Source organism: Artemia franciscana, chromosome 14, assembly GCF_032884065.1.
Source record: "Artemia franciscana chromosome 14, ASM3288406v1, whole genome shotgun sequence".
NCBI lineage: Eukaryota > Metazoa > Arthropoda > Branchiopoda > Anostraca > Artemiidae > Artemia > Artemia franciscana.
Window position 1 is genome coordinate 23,687,467 of NC_088876.1, and position 18,518 is coordinate 23,705,984.

Below are 18,518 nucleotides of genomic sequence, written 5' to 3' on the forward strand. Positions count from 1 at the left end.
AAACTTTAAGATTTCTCCCTTATAAATACTCTGCTATACCCAAATTCCCTCTAGTAGACACGTTAATCAAGATTCCCAAATCTTCGAATTCTCAAAAATTACTCTAAAACATCAACAAAAGTAATTAAATTGTAAATTAGGTTTCTACAGCAGCAGAAACAAATAACTCTAGCGACTTGCTGCTGCAAACAGCTTTAACTCACGTTAACTTATTTTTCTCCCGAATGATATAAATTTAAGACTTACCTGGTGAGGTAAAGGCAAACTCTCTGGTACACGGATTCGTCCACATATTGCTCCAACATATCCAGTCTCTCGATCTCCATTAAAAGATCGCAGGCCTCAGCCTCTGCATTCAGCTTCATCTGATAGGGTGCTATTTGTTTCGTTAGTTCAATTAATACTTTCTTCTGCTCTTCAGATTCTGGTGCTTCGGGTATTTCATCCCATTCACCGACAATTTCGCCCGAAATATGTCTGAAAAAGTGAAAAAAAAAGGTTAAATATTTGGTCACTAGTCAAAGAACTTGTTGGAAAATTCAAAATTAAAGATATACACTGGAAATTTTTATTGTTTATTTAAGTGGAATATGTGGCATCTTTAATCTATCCATTAAATTCGGAATTGTATGAAGAGCTGGTTTAGCCTGCCAACCACTCCAGTGGGAAAGGCATGCAAGTCGAGCAGCCCCAACCCCAGGGGTGCAATTGGGGACCCTCCAGGTACAGTCTTTTTATTTTGTGCTTGATGCCTATATCTCTGCTATATCTTTAAATCATGGGTGATACTTCAAAAAAGAGCTATAGACCTAACACCAGAGAGATGAGATCAGACTGCTCCATCCAGTTTAGTGGTACTGAATCCATTAATGATCAAATTGCTATGCTCACCTCTCACTTAAACACTCTAAAGAATAAGCAGAAGCTGAATGATCAAACGCTCAAAACTACAATGGCAGAAGTTGTCAGTCAAGCACTGTCTACTGAAGTTGGTCCATTGGTTGAGGCCTCTGTTAAAAAACTTACCCCTAGTCATGAACCTGCTACTTTTGATGCCAACAGTATAGAAATAATCAAACAAGAGGTATACACTAGCCTGAAAATGGATTTTGATGTGCTTGTTGAAAAATCACTCTAACAATATGATCTGAGGATGACAAAGCTTGAATCCTCCCTGAAATTGCTTGACTCAGGTTTGTCAAAGCTGCAAAATTCTCTGAAACCAATTCAATCCAATGTTGATTGTCTGAGTGATCAGTTTGACCAAATGAAACTCTCAAATCAGCTGGTCCTATTTGGTTCAAAAGAAGACCCTTATCCAGAAGCTTCTGAAAGCAGATTCCTTGGATTTTGCAGTAGTAGATTTCCTGGTATTCCTGTCACCCAGAATGATATAGTTTCTGCTAGAAGGATTGGTAAACAAGGCTCAGGTTTGAAACCTCGTCCACTTGTTGTGGAATTTTGCAGTTCTAGAATGCAGCAGCTCATTCTTAGAGAAAAGAAATGTTTGCAAGGTAGTGGTGTCTTTATTTCTGATTCACTCACAAAGTCTAGACTTCAGCTACTTAATTATACTAAATCAAAGCTTGGGAAGAGAGTAAAGTGATTACTGTCAAAGAGGCATCTCAAGTTGATACTCTCTATCAGTTAATTACAGCTCATCCAAGTCCATCCAAGCCCCTCCCAGGACTGAAATAAACCATTTCTTTTTTTCAGCTCTGTTTTGTAAATTTATTTATGATTTAATAGTTTTTCTTATGTTTGCATAATGTTGTTTATTATTTTTATTCCCTTTGAACCTAGTAGTTTATTATTGTCTTTGTTCTTGCAGTTGTTTTCTCTATTGTTGCCTATATGTCTTACCTTTCAATCCACCCTCTCTTACTTCAGCCTGCTTGAATGGATATTGTGTTCATTTGTAAAGTGAATGTATATATTTGTCATGTGTAGTATATATAGGTGATTTCTCCTTTCTTTTGAATTCTTCTATTCTTAATTCAGTTATATTTGATCAACCAAGTAGTGCTGGTAGACAAGAGGCACACACTTTTGACCCTCTCCTTGAATCTATGGTTAGTTCTAGCTGCAATTATCATACCACCATTGATTATTGTGATAACATTTTGCCCTCACTCTCTTCAAATAGTTGCTTTAATGTATTTTGTTTGAATGTGCGTGGAATAAGAGATAAGTGGGACAGTCTTAAATCGTATTTGTGGTCTAATAATTCTTGCCCTTTTGATGTCATAGGCTTGACAGAAACATGGTTATCTGATAGTGATAATTTTACAGCTTATGATATGGATGGTTATATTGCTATTCACGTCCCTAGAATGGTAACAAAGTGTTCTGGGGGTATTTCTTTGTTTATAAAATCTAATATTGAATTCTGTAGAAGATCTGACCTTGAATCCTTGTTTACATCAGTGGTGTCTAATAGTAGGACAGTTTATTCTCTTGTCACTGATCTGAAAAGCCAGTTTGCATGTGATACTGTTTGTTTGTTTTACAAGCCCCCTCCTTTTCCAACACATCTGTTCTCTGATTTGCTTGATCAGCTTTCCGGTGTGGGGACTTTCTCTAAAAAACGAATTTGTGTTTTGGGAGACTTTAATTGCAATATGTTAAATGTTGGATTAAATGATGAATGTGACCATCTTTTTGATGTATTTTCTTCTTCAGGGCTACTTCCTTCAATTTTTTTTTCCTTCTCGCGTTGACCCTTCAAGAAATTCTGCCACTTTAATAGATAATATTTTCACTTCTCATTCTCCTAATTTGAAGTTCTCTTCTGGTCTTGTTTTCACTGATCTTTCTGATCACTTTCCTATTTATCTATCACTATTTGTGCCTAAAACTGAGATTACTGTGGATGAGAAAGGTAAGTCTTCTTTTAGAACTTTTACAGATAAAGAAATTTCTAATTTAATACATGGTCTTCAGAGTAATGATTGGTCTAGTGTTCTTGAAGCTAATGATGCTGATTGTGCAACTAGATTATTTTTGTGTTGTATGGGAACTCTGTTGGATAAGCATTTTCCTCTTAGAAATAAGCCAAGGAATTTTACACCCAAATGCCCATGGATGTCTAGAGGTCTGATCAATGCAACCCATATGAAGGCGTCTTTGTTCAAGGCTGCATGTAAAAGTAAGACACAGGATGATCTTTTGAAGTATAAACATTACACAAATGTGCTCACTTCTTCAGTTCGTTTAGCAAAAAAGCTGTATTTTTCGCGTCGAATTAATGAATGCAAGGGGAATTTGCGCAAGGTTTGGACTGTAAATAATGAAGCTCTCTCTCGCAAGAAACACAAACATTCCTCTCCATGTCTTTATAGAAATGCTGATGGTTCTGTTGTGGACAAAAAATCCTCAGCGAGTGCCTTCAATTCGTATTTCACCACACTTCCTTCAGTTCTAATTCCACCCCCGAGTAGAGTAAGTTGTTTTCCCTTGGCAGAGAAGTCTTTTTTCCTTTCCCCATGTAGTACTACTGAGATTTCTAGTATTATTTCCCAACTTCCTAGCAGTCGTTCAGTTGATAGTTTTGGTTTGAGTAATAATGTCCTTAAAAAAATTAGTCAGTTTGTTTCTCATCCGATTTCACACATAACTAACCTCTCTCTTTCTTCTGGTATTTTCCCTCATTCATTTAAAGTTGCTACTGTTCTACCTTTGCACAAAAAAGGTGATTCGTCTCTAATTTCAAACTACAGACCTATTTCTCTTCTTCCCGTCATCTCAAAGGTTGTTGAAAAAGTAGTGTATCGTCGACTCTCTTCATTTGTATTTAGTACTAATTCGACTGATGGAAATTCTCTCATCACTAACCATCAGTATGGTTTTCGTCCCTCATTCTCTACCTTACATGCACTTACTGATGCTACAGAGTTTGTGCGTGTTAATCTGGACAAGGGCTTGTGTGTTTTGGGTCTATTTCTTGACTTTTCAAAGGCCTTTGATATGGTTGACCACAATGTTCTTCTGTCTAAACTATCCTTATTTGGTGTGCATGGAGTCCCACTAGATTGGTTTAGGTCCTACCTCTCAGATAGATCTCAGTATGTTTTGGTTAACCGTACTTCTTCCACTACTTTGCCTGTATTGAAAGGTGTCCCACAAGGCTCTGTGCTTGGACCACTTTTGTTTCTAATCTACATTAATGATCTTGTTGAAGGTCTTCATCCCCATGTTCACCCTGTTCTTTTTGCTGATGACAGTAATTTTTTCATTGCTGCGGTGGACCTGCCATCTGCCACTTCTATAGCTCAAGGTCTTCTTGATAAAGTAAAGGATTGGTGCTGGTCAAATGGTATGGCTCTTAACAGCCGAAAGAGTGCCATTGTCAACTTTAGGACCCCTTACCGCATGAGAGACGTACGGGAGCCAATCACCCTGACTTTTGGGAATGATATTATACCACAAGCTACTATGGTGAAACTTCTTGGTGTGTATCTTAACTGTTTTCTTTTTTTTAAACCGCATATAACCCACACCCGTTCCTTAATCCTCCGCCAGTCTTCAATGTTGCACCGGATTAATTCATTTCTTCCTCTTGATATTATGGTTTCTCTTTATCATGCTTTTATTCATCCTTACCTTTCTTATTGCTGCTCTGTCTGGGGCAATACTAATAAATCTCTTCTCTGCTCACTTCAAAGAGCCCAAAATAGGGCAGTGAAGGCTACTTTTCTTCTCCCTCGGCTTTACCCTTCCTCTGATCTTTATAATGATACTGGAATAGCTCCGCTGGATCATATTATAGGTAAAAATACTCTCTATTAAGCGAATTCTGCTTTTCTAGGTACTCTTCCACCGACCCTGCAGCAGTTTTCTCAAGGACAGGCTCAGGTAGGTACTTTTCTTCTTTGCGTAATTCTTCTCGACGATTATTTTACCAAAACGATCCTCTACAGCAGCTCAGAGGTCTCCTGTATATCAGTCAATTCTATTATGGAACTCCATCCCTTTGGATGTCCCTCTTTTTCTTTCTGCAAAGGCATTATTTCGTTGGGTCTTTCCAGTTAAATAATTTTTGTCTCTCTTTTAATTCTATCCCAATTTGTATGTCATTTCCCTTCTTTTAAAATCTTGTCTTGTTCCAGTGGTTTTTTTTTGTTTGTTTTTTTTTTTGTATATATTTTATAAGTGTTTTATTTTTGTTCTCTGTGGCCCATTACAAGCATAGCTTCTTGGGCCTATTAACTGATTTACTTTTGTAATAGTTTTCTTTAGTATTAATAAATTGATTGATTGAGAGTCAAAGACTGTTCTCATACAAATACAACAAAAAACATGTCATACACTGTTTTGTGATGACCAGAAAAAAATATTCCCCTTCCCCCAAATTCTAAGTCACCTCACCACCTTCTCTCCTTCCAACCTATTGACCTCATGCAATACTCTCTTGAAAGTATCCAAAAACTATATGAGCAATCTGATATACACTCTCCAAACAGAATTTTCGCTCAATAGCTTAACTTCATAGTTTTCAGACACTACGGACACTAAATTAATATTATCTTAAAAAGAACACAAATAGTGTAATTCAATTTTTTTTTTTTTTTAATACGAATGGAAACCTTTTATTAATCTCAGATTCATATTTGCCGATCGGGCAAATAAATTTTTCAACTTCGGTCTGGGGCAAAAGGGAACAGTAGTTTCACCTTTAAGCCACTCTTAGTTCTAAGGTCATCTTACATCTGGAGGTGCATAGGGCAACAAGAGCAAATTTGAAGCTTAGCCTATCCCGTGCCCGCAGCCAAATCCGCAGTTGCTTTTCTACCTGTGGGCAGTATTCACGAAAAAAGTAGGGAGATTAATTTATGTATAAATTATTACCTTGAATTCAACTAACACCTTTATTTTGGCTACTAAGTGATCTTTATTTCATAATAAATGCTTCTGCATTATAAAAACAGAAGATTTATTTCAAAATTTCAAGAAAATATGATCGAAATCCCAAGACAAAAGATAAACATTTTGCCGTCTTACATGTTCACCTAAAAAAAATTTGGGGGAGGGAGGGCAGACGCCAGAATAGTAGCGGTGGGGGGACAGATTTTAAAGTGAAAGGTAGTAAGAGAAAAAAAGAACTTAAGGGCCATACATGGCGGAGGATATTGGAGGAGAATTCTTGGACTCAGTATGATGACTTTCCTCGGCTTTCTAGAAATTTACTCTGACTGTGAAGCACCCATTATTACACATTTTGACTTTAAGCTTTTCTAGCATTTTTTTTCATTGGTAATAAGTCTAATAGAGATGAAATTGAATTGACTAATAGAGATGAAATTAATTGAATTACCTGTTAATCCCCAATTCAATTTTCTTGTTAATATCGCCCTTTTATTACTGTTAACTTTTTAATTCCTCAAAAAGTTACTGCAGTTCTTGTGTTGAGAAAATCATTTTTTAATTGTTTATGGCAATATAAACGTTTTGATGATGGCCGTATTACTTCCTTTTTATTCTACCCCAGTTTCAAAAGTAATCCGCCAAGACTTTATGTCACTTGTCAGCTGAACTCTATAGAGAGAGCACTGGTGTCAATTGGGGAGGGGGAGTTGGATCTTGGATTTAAAAAAGAACTTTTTTTGAGGGGGAATTTTCATAAAGAAATATTTCTTTGGGGATTCATTTGCCCCCTTAGACTTTAAGAAATGCATCCCTCCTCCAACTTTCACGGATTAACGCACTGACAGGCATAATATATCCCTCCCTGTATTAAAAAAAAGCAATTTAGGGACAAGAGGAAGATGATAGGACCAAAAGCAAGATCTGTCTGAAGAGCTATTACTCCTTTTAGAAATTCAATAATATGTGCTGAAACTTTATTATGTCATTTCATTAAATTCGCTATATTATATGCTTTATCCATGAAATATATTAAAAAATCCTCTTAAATATTCCCTGAAATCTTCAAAGATTCAAGAAATGAGGTAAAAACCGTTTTTAACAATTTAATTCTTGTTGGAATAAGAATCTAACTACAGTTATTAATGTCACTATTTAATACATTTTATATACATTATGCAAATAAATACTTATCTTTTGCTTATACATGTAATAATCTTATTTTTTTTAGTCGAACGTCATGACTAGTTTCTCTCTTAATATTCGCTATAGGCTAATTAGGAAATGGCTGTAGCAGAAAAATTGAGCATTCATTGCTGTAATGTGTTAGATTGGATATGGTGATATAAAAGTTAAGATGATCATCCTCATACTTCAATCTTATCAAGTAAAAGTCCAAGGTTTGCTGTCACATGTTAAATGAGATTCAGTCATAGATTTAATCATAGTTACCAGTTTTTTCGAAAAAACGTTTAGTTTAATTTAGCAATATACTAATGGTTGTATTTGGTATAATTTCTTATCTTATAATTCACTAGACATACAATTCATCAGAATTTCAAAACAGTATAACGAGAAATATACTTGCTCAGCTTTAGGTATCCAATGTTTGACATGACATGACTGTTTTCATAACTGAAAATCAGTGATTGGCTATTCAGCAAATAAGTCTTTAAGTAAAAGTCTACTGAATCATTCATTTGTTTGCACAAAAAAAAAAAAAAAGATGATGATATCCTTAAAAAACTTACAAGAGGTACAAAAAACTAAGAAAAAAAATACTAAAAAGAAACGAAACCAAATAAAGATGATTGTAATCAATGAAGAATGATAGTAAAAGAAAAACAACAACAGAAACAAAGCAGATATTTTAGCAAAAGACTTTTGCTATAATATCCTCAGTTTTTTTATAGCATATAGCCAATATTTACACATATATTATCCTTTTCCTGAGAATTGAGGATGACGAACAATAGTTGTCACCATATCTGCCTTGTTGTTTCATTTTATTCACTGGTTGCAATTAAATTTGTTTAGTTTTGCCTCTTCTTAAATATTTTTATTTCTATGCAGGTCATGCATAGCCAGACAGTTGAGTCTCAGAATATATGGACTAGTAAAGTTTTTTAGATTAAAGCTAATTCAAATCCTACCAGGAGCAACATACACTAAGCTATAGATGCAGGAGGAGCAATATCAAGGATAGAGTAAAAAATGTTTACCTGACATATTCATGACCCCAATCAACCAATCCTCCAGGAGTGCCAAGGAGTCTATACTTCAAAGATTCTCTACCCTCTGCATTAGTCATTGCCAAAACCGATATGATATCTGCACACAGCTTTTTGGTCATCACATCTTCGATTTTTTCATATATTTCCTTGAGGCTATCAAAATAAGGCTTTAAAAATTTTAGCGGTTTGGGTACACTTGTCATTGATGTTGTGGACTGTCTGATTTCCGACTTCAAAGCTTGCAAAGCCGGGTTCCATAAATTGGGATTATCATCTTTCAGTCTCTCTATTACCATAGCTAAATCTTCTTGTAGTTTTTTGTCTTCTTCAGACTGAAAAAATAATATTATGAGAAGAAACAAAACAGTTAATCACCCGATATATTTAACCAATAATAAAAAAAAAACATATAAAGAGTAAAAAATAAAAAGTTAACAAACAACAAATAAACAGAAAGCTAAAAAACGGCTATGTCCTCCAAAAAAATCTGAACTACCCTATTTAAAACAAAAGGCATACTTGACAGTCTCATATTTTACATAACAACAAAAGCAAGGTTTTGAAGTAGCAACCAAAAAAAGCAGTTTTTCTAGGACTTAGTCAACATAAAAATATGAAAATTGGACAATGTAACTGATTAAGTCTCATGTTTGGGCAGACATAAGAAGATTATGAACATGATTGGAAAAAGGGGAGGTACCTAACGATTTCAAGGAAAACCATAAATAACCACTGCATAACACAGGTGAGAGTAAGTGTGGTAATAATCGAGGCATTAGTCTGGTCTCTGTAGGAAGCGGATTATTTAGTAATATGATACTTTTTAAACTGAGAGATGCTGTAGACAAAGTTTTAAGAAAAGAACAGTGTGGTTTTAGGATAAGTAGAGAATGTGTCGACCAAATTTTCACTCTCAGATTAATAAATGAGAAGTGTCTTAGTTGTCAAACAACTTTGGTCCTCAGTTTTATAAATTATGAGCAAGCGTTTGAGTCTGTTGGTAGAAGATCTTTAACAAAGGTCTTATCCTTGTATGTATACCAGAAAAATGTTTTAAAGTAAATAGTGTTATGTGCGAGAAGAATAACACTGCTGCAGTTAAGGTAGGAAAAGCAGGGTTGTGTTCTATCCCCCTTTATATGGATCATGTTGATGAACTTTGTCTTAAGGAGTACAGGAAAGGCAATGAGAGACCATGGAATCCAATGGGAAGGGAAAACTCTCCTGGACTTAGATTATGCTGATAACCTAAGCGTCCTAGATAAAAGTGTGAGCAAAATGAACAAACTTTTAGAGGTTTTATGAGTTCAGGGTGAAAATTAATGAAATATAGTGAAAATAGGTTTGAAAACTAATGTTAAGAAGACTAAGTCACTAAGGCTAGGAATAAGTGAAAATGAAAAGGTGACGTTGGGTAACGAAAAGATTGATAGATGGGCAGCTTCACTTACATTGGTGGTATTATTAGAAAAGACAGCGGGAGCAGTGAAGATGTTAAAAGTAGAATAGCCAAAACTCAGGGGAAAAGTTTGGAAGAATAGGAAGATAAAGTCTGCAAATCAAGATTAGAATATTGAAAAGAAGGTCCAGTGATGACAGTGGTCAAAAGAAGGTACTCGGAAGCATGGGCGCTCTGAAAAGCGGATGAAGATTTTCTTGATGTTTTCCAGAGAAATTGCCTATGGATTGTTCTGGATACACGGCTGACTGACCCTATTTCAAACAGTTGGCTGTACGAAAAATGTGCTTCAATCCTGCTTTCTAGGGATATAATTAAAGAAAGTTGAGATGGCTCTGGCACTTTCTGCAGATGAAGGGTGACAGATTGCCAAAGATTGTCTTTTTCGGCCAACCGTCTAGGATTAAACGAAAAATAGGTCGTCCTCGCCTGGGATGGGAGGATGTCATAAAGGAAGATTTAAAGGAAATGGAAATTTCCTGGGAAGGTGTAAAGAGGGAGGATCCGAAAAGATTGGGATGGAGGATGAGCGTGTGTAACTGTGTTGGCCTCAGGCGGCTTGGTGCTGTGGTGAGTTGTTAGTAGTGAGTTGTTAGTAGTAGTTTGGGCAGACACATGAGTAAATATTTTGTCTCAACTATGGCACCAAATTACCTGCATTATATGAAGTAACTAAGCCCCTGCAAATACAACCAGCAGATAAACGCATTAAAAGGGATTATCACATTTCCAGATTTTAACCCTTCTCCATCAAGAATTTCAGGTGGTATTATAGTAATAAGAATGTTAAAATATGACTAGAGTATTTTTTAACTTTATTTTCATTTTCTTAAACCCCTCCCCCCAAATGGAAACATAAACAATCACTAAGAACATTCATCTCTATGAATTACCACAGATCTAGTTCTAGTAACTTCCCATAAACTTGGATGGCAGATCTGGCCAATCTCATATTGGGGGGTTCAATGCCCATATTTAACATGTTAGTAAGCTTTCTTACAGCATAAAAATCATCCCCACCACGGTTTTCTCCAGTCCTCTCCCTCCCATTCATTTTGTATTTGTTATATGGTAAACTACATTTTAGTGACTAAAGCTTACATTTTATTGAACTACATGGTTTTATAATATTTTTCTAAAAATTGATCTCAATACAGCAGTTACTATGAGACATATTCCAAATTTCCAGAATTTTCCTAAGAGACTTACTAAGATCAGTGAAAAAGTTGATGTTTTTTTTTAATTTTCTTTTTTTTCCAATTTACTTTATCATTTTCTTTTTCTTAATTAAGTGAGTACTACTGTTCATATTTTCTATTTTTAACTTCACTACTATATTTTTTGAGGAGGGAACGAACGTTTTTAAGAACCATCATAGGGATATCTCCACCTCCTATACAATTGCCTTGTGAAATTCTCATATTTAATTCATTTATAATTGATTAAATCAAAAATCCTTCTTTTCTTCTGAAACAATAAATAGAATTATATCATATACTAAGGTTAGTCACAACAGTTTCCATAAAAAAAAACACATAATTTGAGCACTAAGAAGAAAATGACTCACCTGAAGGGATAGTGAATGAGCTTTTTAGATACAAGATCAGTTACTACAAAATGCGATTTAAGGTAATTTAAGCTTAAACAATAACTTAAAAATTACCTTAAATTGCATTCAGTAAAAACCACTTCAGTTTGCCTAATTAATTCCAATCTCTTCAAATAAGAAAAACTTTTTAATTATATTTTGGCACCAAAAGCTCAGCATGGGGATTAAGGTGTTTTGCAGCACTGCGATTTTGGGTGTTTATACTTTTGGACTACAGCCCAAATAATTTCATTGCAATCTTCAATAACGAGAAGGGGGTTGAATTGAGATCCAGGGTTTTCTACGTTTTATAACAATGATAAAGATTAAACTGTAGAAATTACTTTGTAACAATAGCATACCACAATGAGGGGTATGTTACACATAAAAAGCTGAAAGTGTATGATGATCTTTTATTTTACTTTATTCGTTTGGGTGTGACCAAAGCTTATCAAACTTTGTTTAAACTGGCTTACAAGTTAGAGGTTTTTTTGTGACCATACATTAGCCATTCAGAGACCCCTGAAAATTGATTATTTCAAATTTTAGTAATAATTAACCAAGAAGATATATTCTGCACAAAAAGCTATGTCTACCTCTCTGTACAATAAAGTATAAGCCATATCAACAAAAACACAATACTAGTCACATTGCTTTGCTTTTAGTTTCGGTACTAAATCTTCATTTTTAACCAAACACAAAATATTTTGATGAATCAATACCAATGACCCTGTAAGAAGTAAATGATGCAAAAATGTGTATTTTTCTTCGAGTGTGGGAAATGGGTAGGAGGGGGGAGGGTAAAACAAGTGTGTGAAAAGAATGTTCAGTGTAAGTATGAAAAAAAAATAAATTAGAACACTGTTTAATGAATTTTGTGGGTTAGGTCAGTAATAAAAAGATGTGCCCATGCAGAGCCAATTGAGCATGTGGGAAATACTAAGCATAGTGGGTGATAGTGTTGATTTTTTTTTAATTGGTTTCTATAGGTGTGTTTTTAATAGGTGGCTAAAGGGAGTTAAGCCTAAGTATTGTACACCATTAATGTATAGGCAAGTATAAGCATAACAGACATAAAAAATGAAGCTACATGAGAATTGTAAAAACCAAAGAGGGCAATAGATGGGTGTCTTCAAAAGAAAATTTCTACTTCCTGGAATACAACTTCCTGAATTTTTAATCAAATTTACATTGAAAACTTGCAAAGGACTTGCAAAATCCAATAAATTAAAACGAAAAAAAAAAATTCAGAACATAACAAAGCAAGATTTTTTTTTATCCTAATGTTAAGTTAATTAAGTAATCTTACACAAAAATAAAAGTATATGGAATAATCTTCAGTTATGCTTTCTCCAAATACTGTGTTTACTTTTCTGGCTATGCATCCTAATTTCTCCATCTCTATTGGTCCAGGAAATAGCCCAAGTAACATATTCCTCAATTGTTTGTATCTTTTGCAACAAGTTTAATCACAAAGAGAAGATTTCCAATATTTTTCATGTGCTCTCCTATATAGGTGTTCCTAGTGGCCACACAAGGCCAAATTTTGCAAAACAAAAAACAATACAGATAAGTATTCTTTTCCAGATGTTGTGCCAATGCTCCTTTTTTCAATTGAATTTTCATGTTAAACAAGCATTATATCCGGACAGAGCATAAAAAGGCATCAAGTGGTATGTTCACTTAATTCACAGATTGGTAATTTAAACAGGGGTGTAGCTAAGAGAGAAGGGCTCCTCCCCAAAGTTCCAAGATGTTGGTATAGAGTGCCAACACCTAGGAATTTATCTTATGTTTTTTTTTTTATTTAGCTTGTGTTTGCATGTCTCAGCACACTTGACAATTTTGTTGGGAAATTCTTCATATCCCTCCTCCAAACTCAAAAACGAAGCTGCACTCTTGAATTAAAACTCCTCCAAATTTACCTACTTTTCTTGTGCCTTGACATACAAATAACAGTTCAAATGGGGATAAATCCTTGTATTAGACAGTGAAAAGCTTTAATTAAAATTCTGAACATTTGGATCATATACACAGAAACTATCATCAGCAGATAAACTTCTGATGTTTATCTCCTGATGATGATTGCTGTGTACATGACCAAATTATCCACAACTTTTATCATTGTTTCTCACTGTCTAATAAAAGGATGTATCCCTATTGGAACTACTATTTTTACATCATGGGAAGGCAATGTTGTCTTTGAAAATTTTTTCCTGTGCCTTGTTTGAGCAGAAGATCAGTGTCTCAAGGTTTCATCTTTAAAACAGGAAGATTGTAAACAGTGATGGTTTAGGTGGGTATTGGAGGCAACAACCCCCCAGTTTCTCTGACATTTGACATTACCATCCTTTTGGTTTATATTTTTACACTCCTATGGTATATCTTGCCTACCCCTCCCCCCAGATTTAAAGGCCTAAAGCCACTACTGTTTGTAAAAAGGGGTTAACCACAACTGATTGTAGTGGCTGACCACTTCCAAAGGAAACATGCTAAATAAGTGAAAGTAGCCTTAAATTTCAGATTTATCTGATTTTATCTTCATTAGATTCTTTATTTATCTTAGGTAAAGTTCTAGTTGTGTGGCTTCTTGCTATCTTGAAAAGTAGGCTGGTACAGTTAGTTAACAAAGCTTTTATGAATGAATCCAGCTTTTAGGGTAAAATATACCATGGAAAGGTTTTGTTAAAATTCTATGTGTACCCTTCCCTCAATTCTAGGAATTAGAAGATGAATCTAGGGACTAGTTTAAAAAAATGACCAGTGCCTTTTGAAAGGCAATTAGCAGAGGTTGATACCTCAAAGTAATTTCTCAGAGGAGTGTTGAGGTTCTTAATGCATTTCTGATAGTTTTGTTTGCCAAACTCAACTACTTTCCAAGAGACAAAAGTCTCTCATCAGGAATTTTACCTTGTCTTATTCTATCTTATTAGATTTCATATACCAACACCTCTTGATAATGAATCTATAACTGTCAAGTCTATGTGCTTCCAGCATAGAGGCAGCATATCAGGTAAATGTTCAAATGACTATCATTGCTTAAACACCAACTAGCAATTGGAGAGTTAGAAAATAGCTCTTTGATATTTTGCTTGGATTTCATTCAAGTAAACAATAATTTCAGCAAACAAAGAAAGCCAGAAAGACTCCTGTTTAGTGAAAACAGTCATGGTTGCCACATAATTTTCACTACATTTAATATTTGACTGAACAGTAATCAATGTTCAGGTCCAAGGATATATCCAGGATTTTGGGTGTGTGGGGGGGGCATGGATTTTTTTTCAAATGGAGATTTATCAAAACATAAGATTTGTGTATATAAATTTTTGTTTTGTTTTGTTATGTAAACAACAGATCAATGAAACTAGGTTGTCCTGAGGAGCATTATAAGTGAAACATGTATCACAGCATGTATGTAAATTTAGATTTAAATCACTTCAAGTCTTTAAAGGAGAAGTTTACAAAAAGATCAACAATTACATCTTTGTTTAACACACAAATGGGTAGTACCATACTCTTGAGGCTAGTTACAAGATATCTCTACTCATCAGCAAACATGAAAAAATCATATCTATAGGAGAGGGTTTAATAAAATAATCAATATCAGCATTTCTTAAAACAGTCCTGGAAAAGAATGACAGCACTGTTAAATACATGCCACTCAGTAATACTACTGTTAGTGGAAGAATATATTAAATGAGTGAGGATATTGAAACACAAATTGTTGAAAAGTTGAAATTCAGATACTTCTCATTAGATATAGATGACTCAACTCTGAGAGACAGAGTTGACAGAGTAATGCAAAGTGTGAGCATTTCTAGAAATTTTTTTGTGAAAATGAGAATGCAGGCTATGTGAGACTTTTACTTCACACTGAGGTAAGGTGAATTCAAAAGGGGAATGGTTTAAAAAGATTCATGGATGTGTATGATACTCTGAGTGACCTTTTAAGTGACAAGCCTGAAATAATACAAGTCTGATGGTAAAGCATTTGCAAATTATTTAACAGGTATTTTTTAAAATTAAATCTACTGAATAACCAACTTCAGGTATAAAAACTCTTATGGATGCAAAGACAAAGATACTTGGCCTTGTTACATTTATTAAGGCATGTCAAAAATAATTTATCACAAAAACTTTTGACAGGTTTAAAAGGCTAAGAATATGTGAGATGACTGATGCTGTTGTACTTGTCATTATGGATCATTCGAATATCATGTCCTCTGATTTTAAGAAGCAATTTTCTGATTTAAAAAATATTGATTTTCATCATGAATGATGCAGCCAATGCTAGTGGATATATCTGATATTTTGATGCAGTATCAAAAACTCTAGGAAATGCAAAATAATGAATCCATTTGAACTTTGTTCAGTATAAAAGGAGTGATGGCATGGTGTTTTGAAGAGACAGAAACTAAATACCCATATACAGCCAAATCTGCAAGAAAATTGCTGTTACCTTTCCCACCCTCATATCCATATTAATGCAAATGCTATATTACCTTTCTCTATATTAATGCAAATGCTATTTAAATCGACTATTCAGGTATCTAAGAAATAAATCTATCTTTATGGTCAGAATTGCATACTGAATCCAAATTTAACATGCATTTGCATCAAAAATGAACTTTATACAAAACCCTTATATATAGTAATACAGGCTGATTCAGGAAATATATTTACACATGGGGGGGGGGGAGGCTAAAGTTCATTTCTGACATAAATTGATGTAAAATTTGCATTCATGATGTAATTTTGACTATAGAGGTGAGTTTAAATGGTCAACTTCTACTTTAGCTACTTTTTGCTATCTTGGAAAGGGGTTAGGTTAGGAAAATTAAACTTTTAGAGATGGGTATACAGGCTAAAGTATGTGCCAGGAAGGTATTTTGAAGTACCTACCTCTACTCCTTCTCTCTTTAGAGGGTCCTGACCTTTAAAAATATGCATGTTATAAAAGTGAAACCTTGTAAAATAGATCTTCTGCTTAAATGAAATACAACAAAATTGTTTTCAGCTTCACAACTTAGCTCAATCCCAATTTATAAGGTTTTAAAGATATGTTAATACACTTCCCACATTTTGAAAAAAAAAACATTGATATGGCTTAAAATTCTATTGAAATAACAGGAATTATATTTTCAGAACTAAAGCCAGAGAAAAAAGAAACTGATAACTGAGAATTAAGGTAAATATTGTTTTGTCAAAATTTGAATAGGTGCCACTTAACCACTCCACTCCAATCAAACCACTTAACCCCTTCCCTGAATACAGCCTTGCACATGTGTTTAGATCTTGGGTTTGCATCTACTCTTTTAATCATTTCTTTCTCATTGTATCTGCAGGCTGTTCTATAAGGTGCTTGAGACCATAGAGACAAGCTTGGTCTATTGTGGTACAGAAACACAGAGGCAAAAATGATAACACTAGGCCAATATCAAACATCTTAAAGGGAAGTTGCTTGACTGCAAGTGAAGAAGTAAAACTGAGTAATGAGTTGCCACACACAAATTTCAAGATCCTTTGGACAGAGAAGGAGTAGAGGAAGGTACTTCAAAATACCTTCTAGGGTATACTTTAGTCTGCACACCTATCCCTGAAAGTTTTATTTTCTGATCCTAACCCCTTTCCAAGATAATTAAAAAGCAGATAAATTAGAAATTTACTTTTAAAACTTGGTAAATTTACAACAGTCATATTTTTGACTTACTAATAAAGTAAACATACCACTCAGTGTCTTTTTTATGCTCTTTATAAGAGAGACTAATAATTCTATATAATACTTGCTTACTATTGCAAATTCACATTTAAGCCCTTTTTGAGCTCTTAAAAATGACAATTTTCAATTAAAGTATGAGTTATTGGTCATTTTCTGATAAAATAATACTATGTTTTCTTAGTCCTGTTTTCTCTGTTGTTTTCAATAGAATAATACTACATTTTCTCAGTACCAAAACCATTTATGATATGGTTAGTTTACATCAAAAAGTGCTTAAATTTGAAATTACACTAGGCTAGAAGTGATTATTATATTCATAAAAAGCATAAAAAAAAGGCAGTAAAATTCTAGTTTAGGGACTTCTTGCTATCTAGGAAAGGGGTCAGGTTAGGAAAATGAAACCTTCAGAAATGGGTCTACAGGCTAAAATGTGTCCTGGAAAGGTATTTAGAATTACCTACCTCTACTCCCTTTCCCTCTAGAGGGTCCTGACCTTTAAAAATATGTGTGTTATAAAAGTGAACCCTTTAAAAATAGATATTCTCCTTGAATGAAGTACAACAAAATTGTTTTCAGTGCACAAGTTTGCTCAATGCCAATTTATAAGGTTTTAAAGATATGCAAATATATTTCCTAAATTTTGAAAAAAAAAACATTGATATGGCTCAGAATTCTAGTCAAATAGCCTACTAAAGGCAGAGAAAAAGCAGCTGGTAACTGAAAATTAAGGTAAAATGCTGTTTTGTCAAAATTTCAATAGGTATAAACCTGTCATGTAGGCAAATTTCAGTGCCCTCTAGAGGGAGCAGGAATGGAGGTGGGTAGGCTACTTTAAAATACCTTCCCAGGACATACTTTAGCCTGTAGACCCATCCCTTAAAGTTTCATTTTTCCTAACCTAACCCCTTTCCAAGATAGCAAAAAGTCACTAAACTAGAATTTTACCAAAAAGGCATCTAGTGGTAAATTTACTGTATTGATATGTCAATAATATGAACTGTCACAAATTTACCTTAAACTTTACTCTACCCCTAATGTGCAAATATACACCCTGAACTGATATATAGGCCTATAGCTATAGGCTAAGGGTGGTGGTAAAGTTCATTTTTGACTCAAATGTATGTGAAATTTGGACTCAGGATGCAATTCTTACTATAGAATTAAGTCTATTTCTTAGTTACCAGAACAAACTGTTAATAAAAGTATTAGGCCTACCTCAAGCCATATTTTAATTAAGAGAAAAAGATAGCCCATCATCTTTGAGGATCTGTAAAGGGATTAAATGGAATTTACACCAAAAAGATTACTACATTAAGACAGAGCATAAAACAGGCATCGAGCAATATGTTCACTTTATTTGTTGGTTATTGGTGTGAATTATTCAGTAGCCTATTTACTGATAAACTAGCCTTACCCCCTTGCAGAAATCAAAAATGTCATACCATTTCGGGTTTTTTAGCTTCATCTTTCTTCTTCTTATTTGGGACAGCCTTTTTTTCAACTGTCATAATTGATATCTTCTTAATCACTTAAAGCAAAAACCTTTCTTTTTTTAGTGGAAGATAGCCTAGCTTTGCAGAATGACTCGGCAAGTGATAGCCGTTTTCGTGAATAACGTTTATAGATGTTTTGCAGATAGAACATTCTTCATTTAAA

At 34.3% G+C, this 18,518-nt stretch overlaps 1 protein-coding gene across 1 annotated transcript in view; it reads right to left on the reverse strand.

The window, feature by feature from the left end:
• Positions 1-18,483, reverse strand: part of LOC136035478 (26S proteasome non-ATPase regulatory subunit 2-like) — a 69,847-nt gene extending 51,364 nt beyond the window's left edge. The window contains exons 1-3 of the mRNA XM_065717291.1: positions 18,305-18,483; positions 8,085-8,428; positions 247-477 (exon numbers count right to left, since the gene is read on the reverse strand). Coding sequence (XP_065573363.1) covers positions 247-477; positions 8,085-8,428; positions 18,305-18,370 — 641 coding nt within the window. The 5' untranslated portion in view covers positions 18,371-18,483. The remainder of the gene's footprint in view (positions 1-246; positions 478-8,084; positions 8,429-18,304) is intronic.
• Between the last annotated feature and the right edge of the window lie 35 nt (positions 18,484-18,518).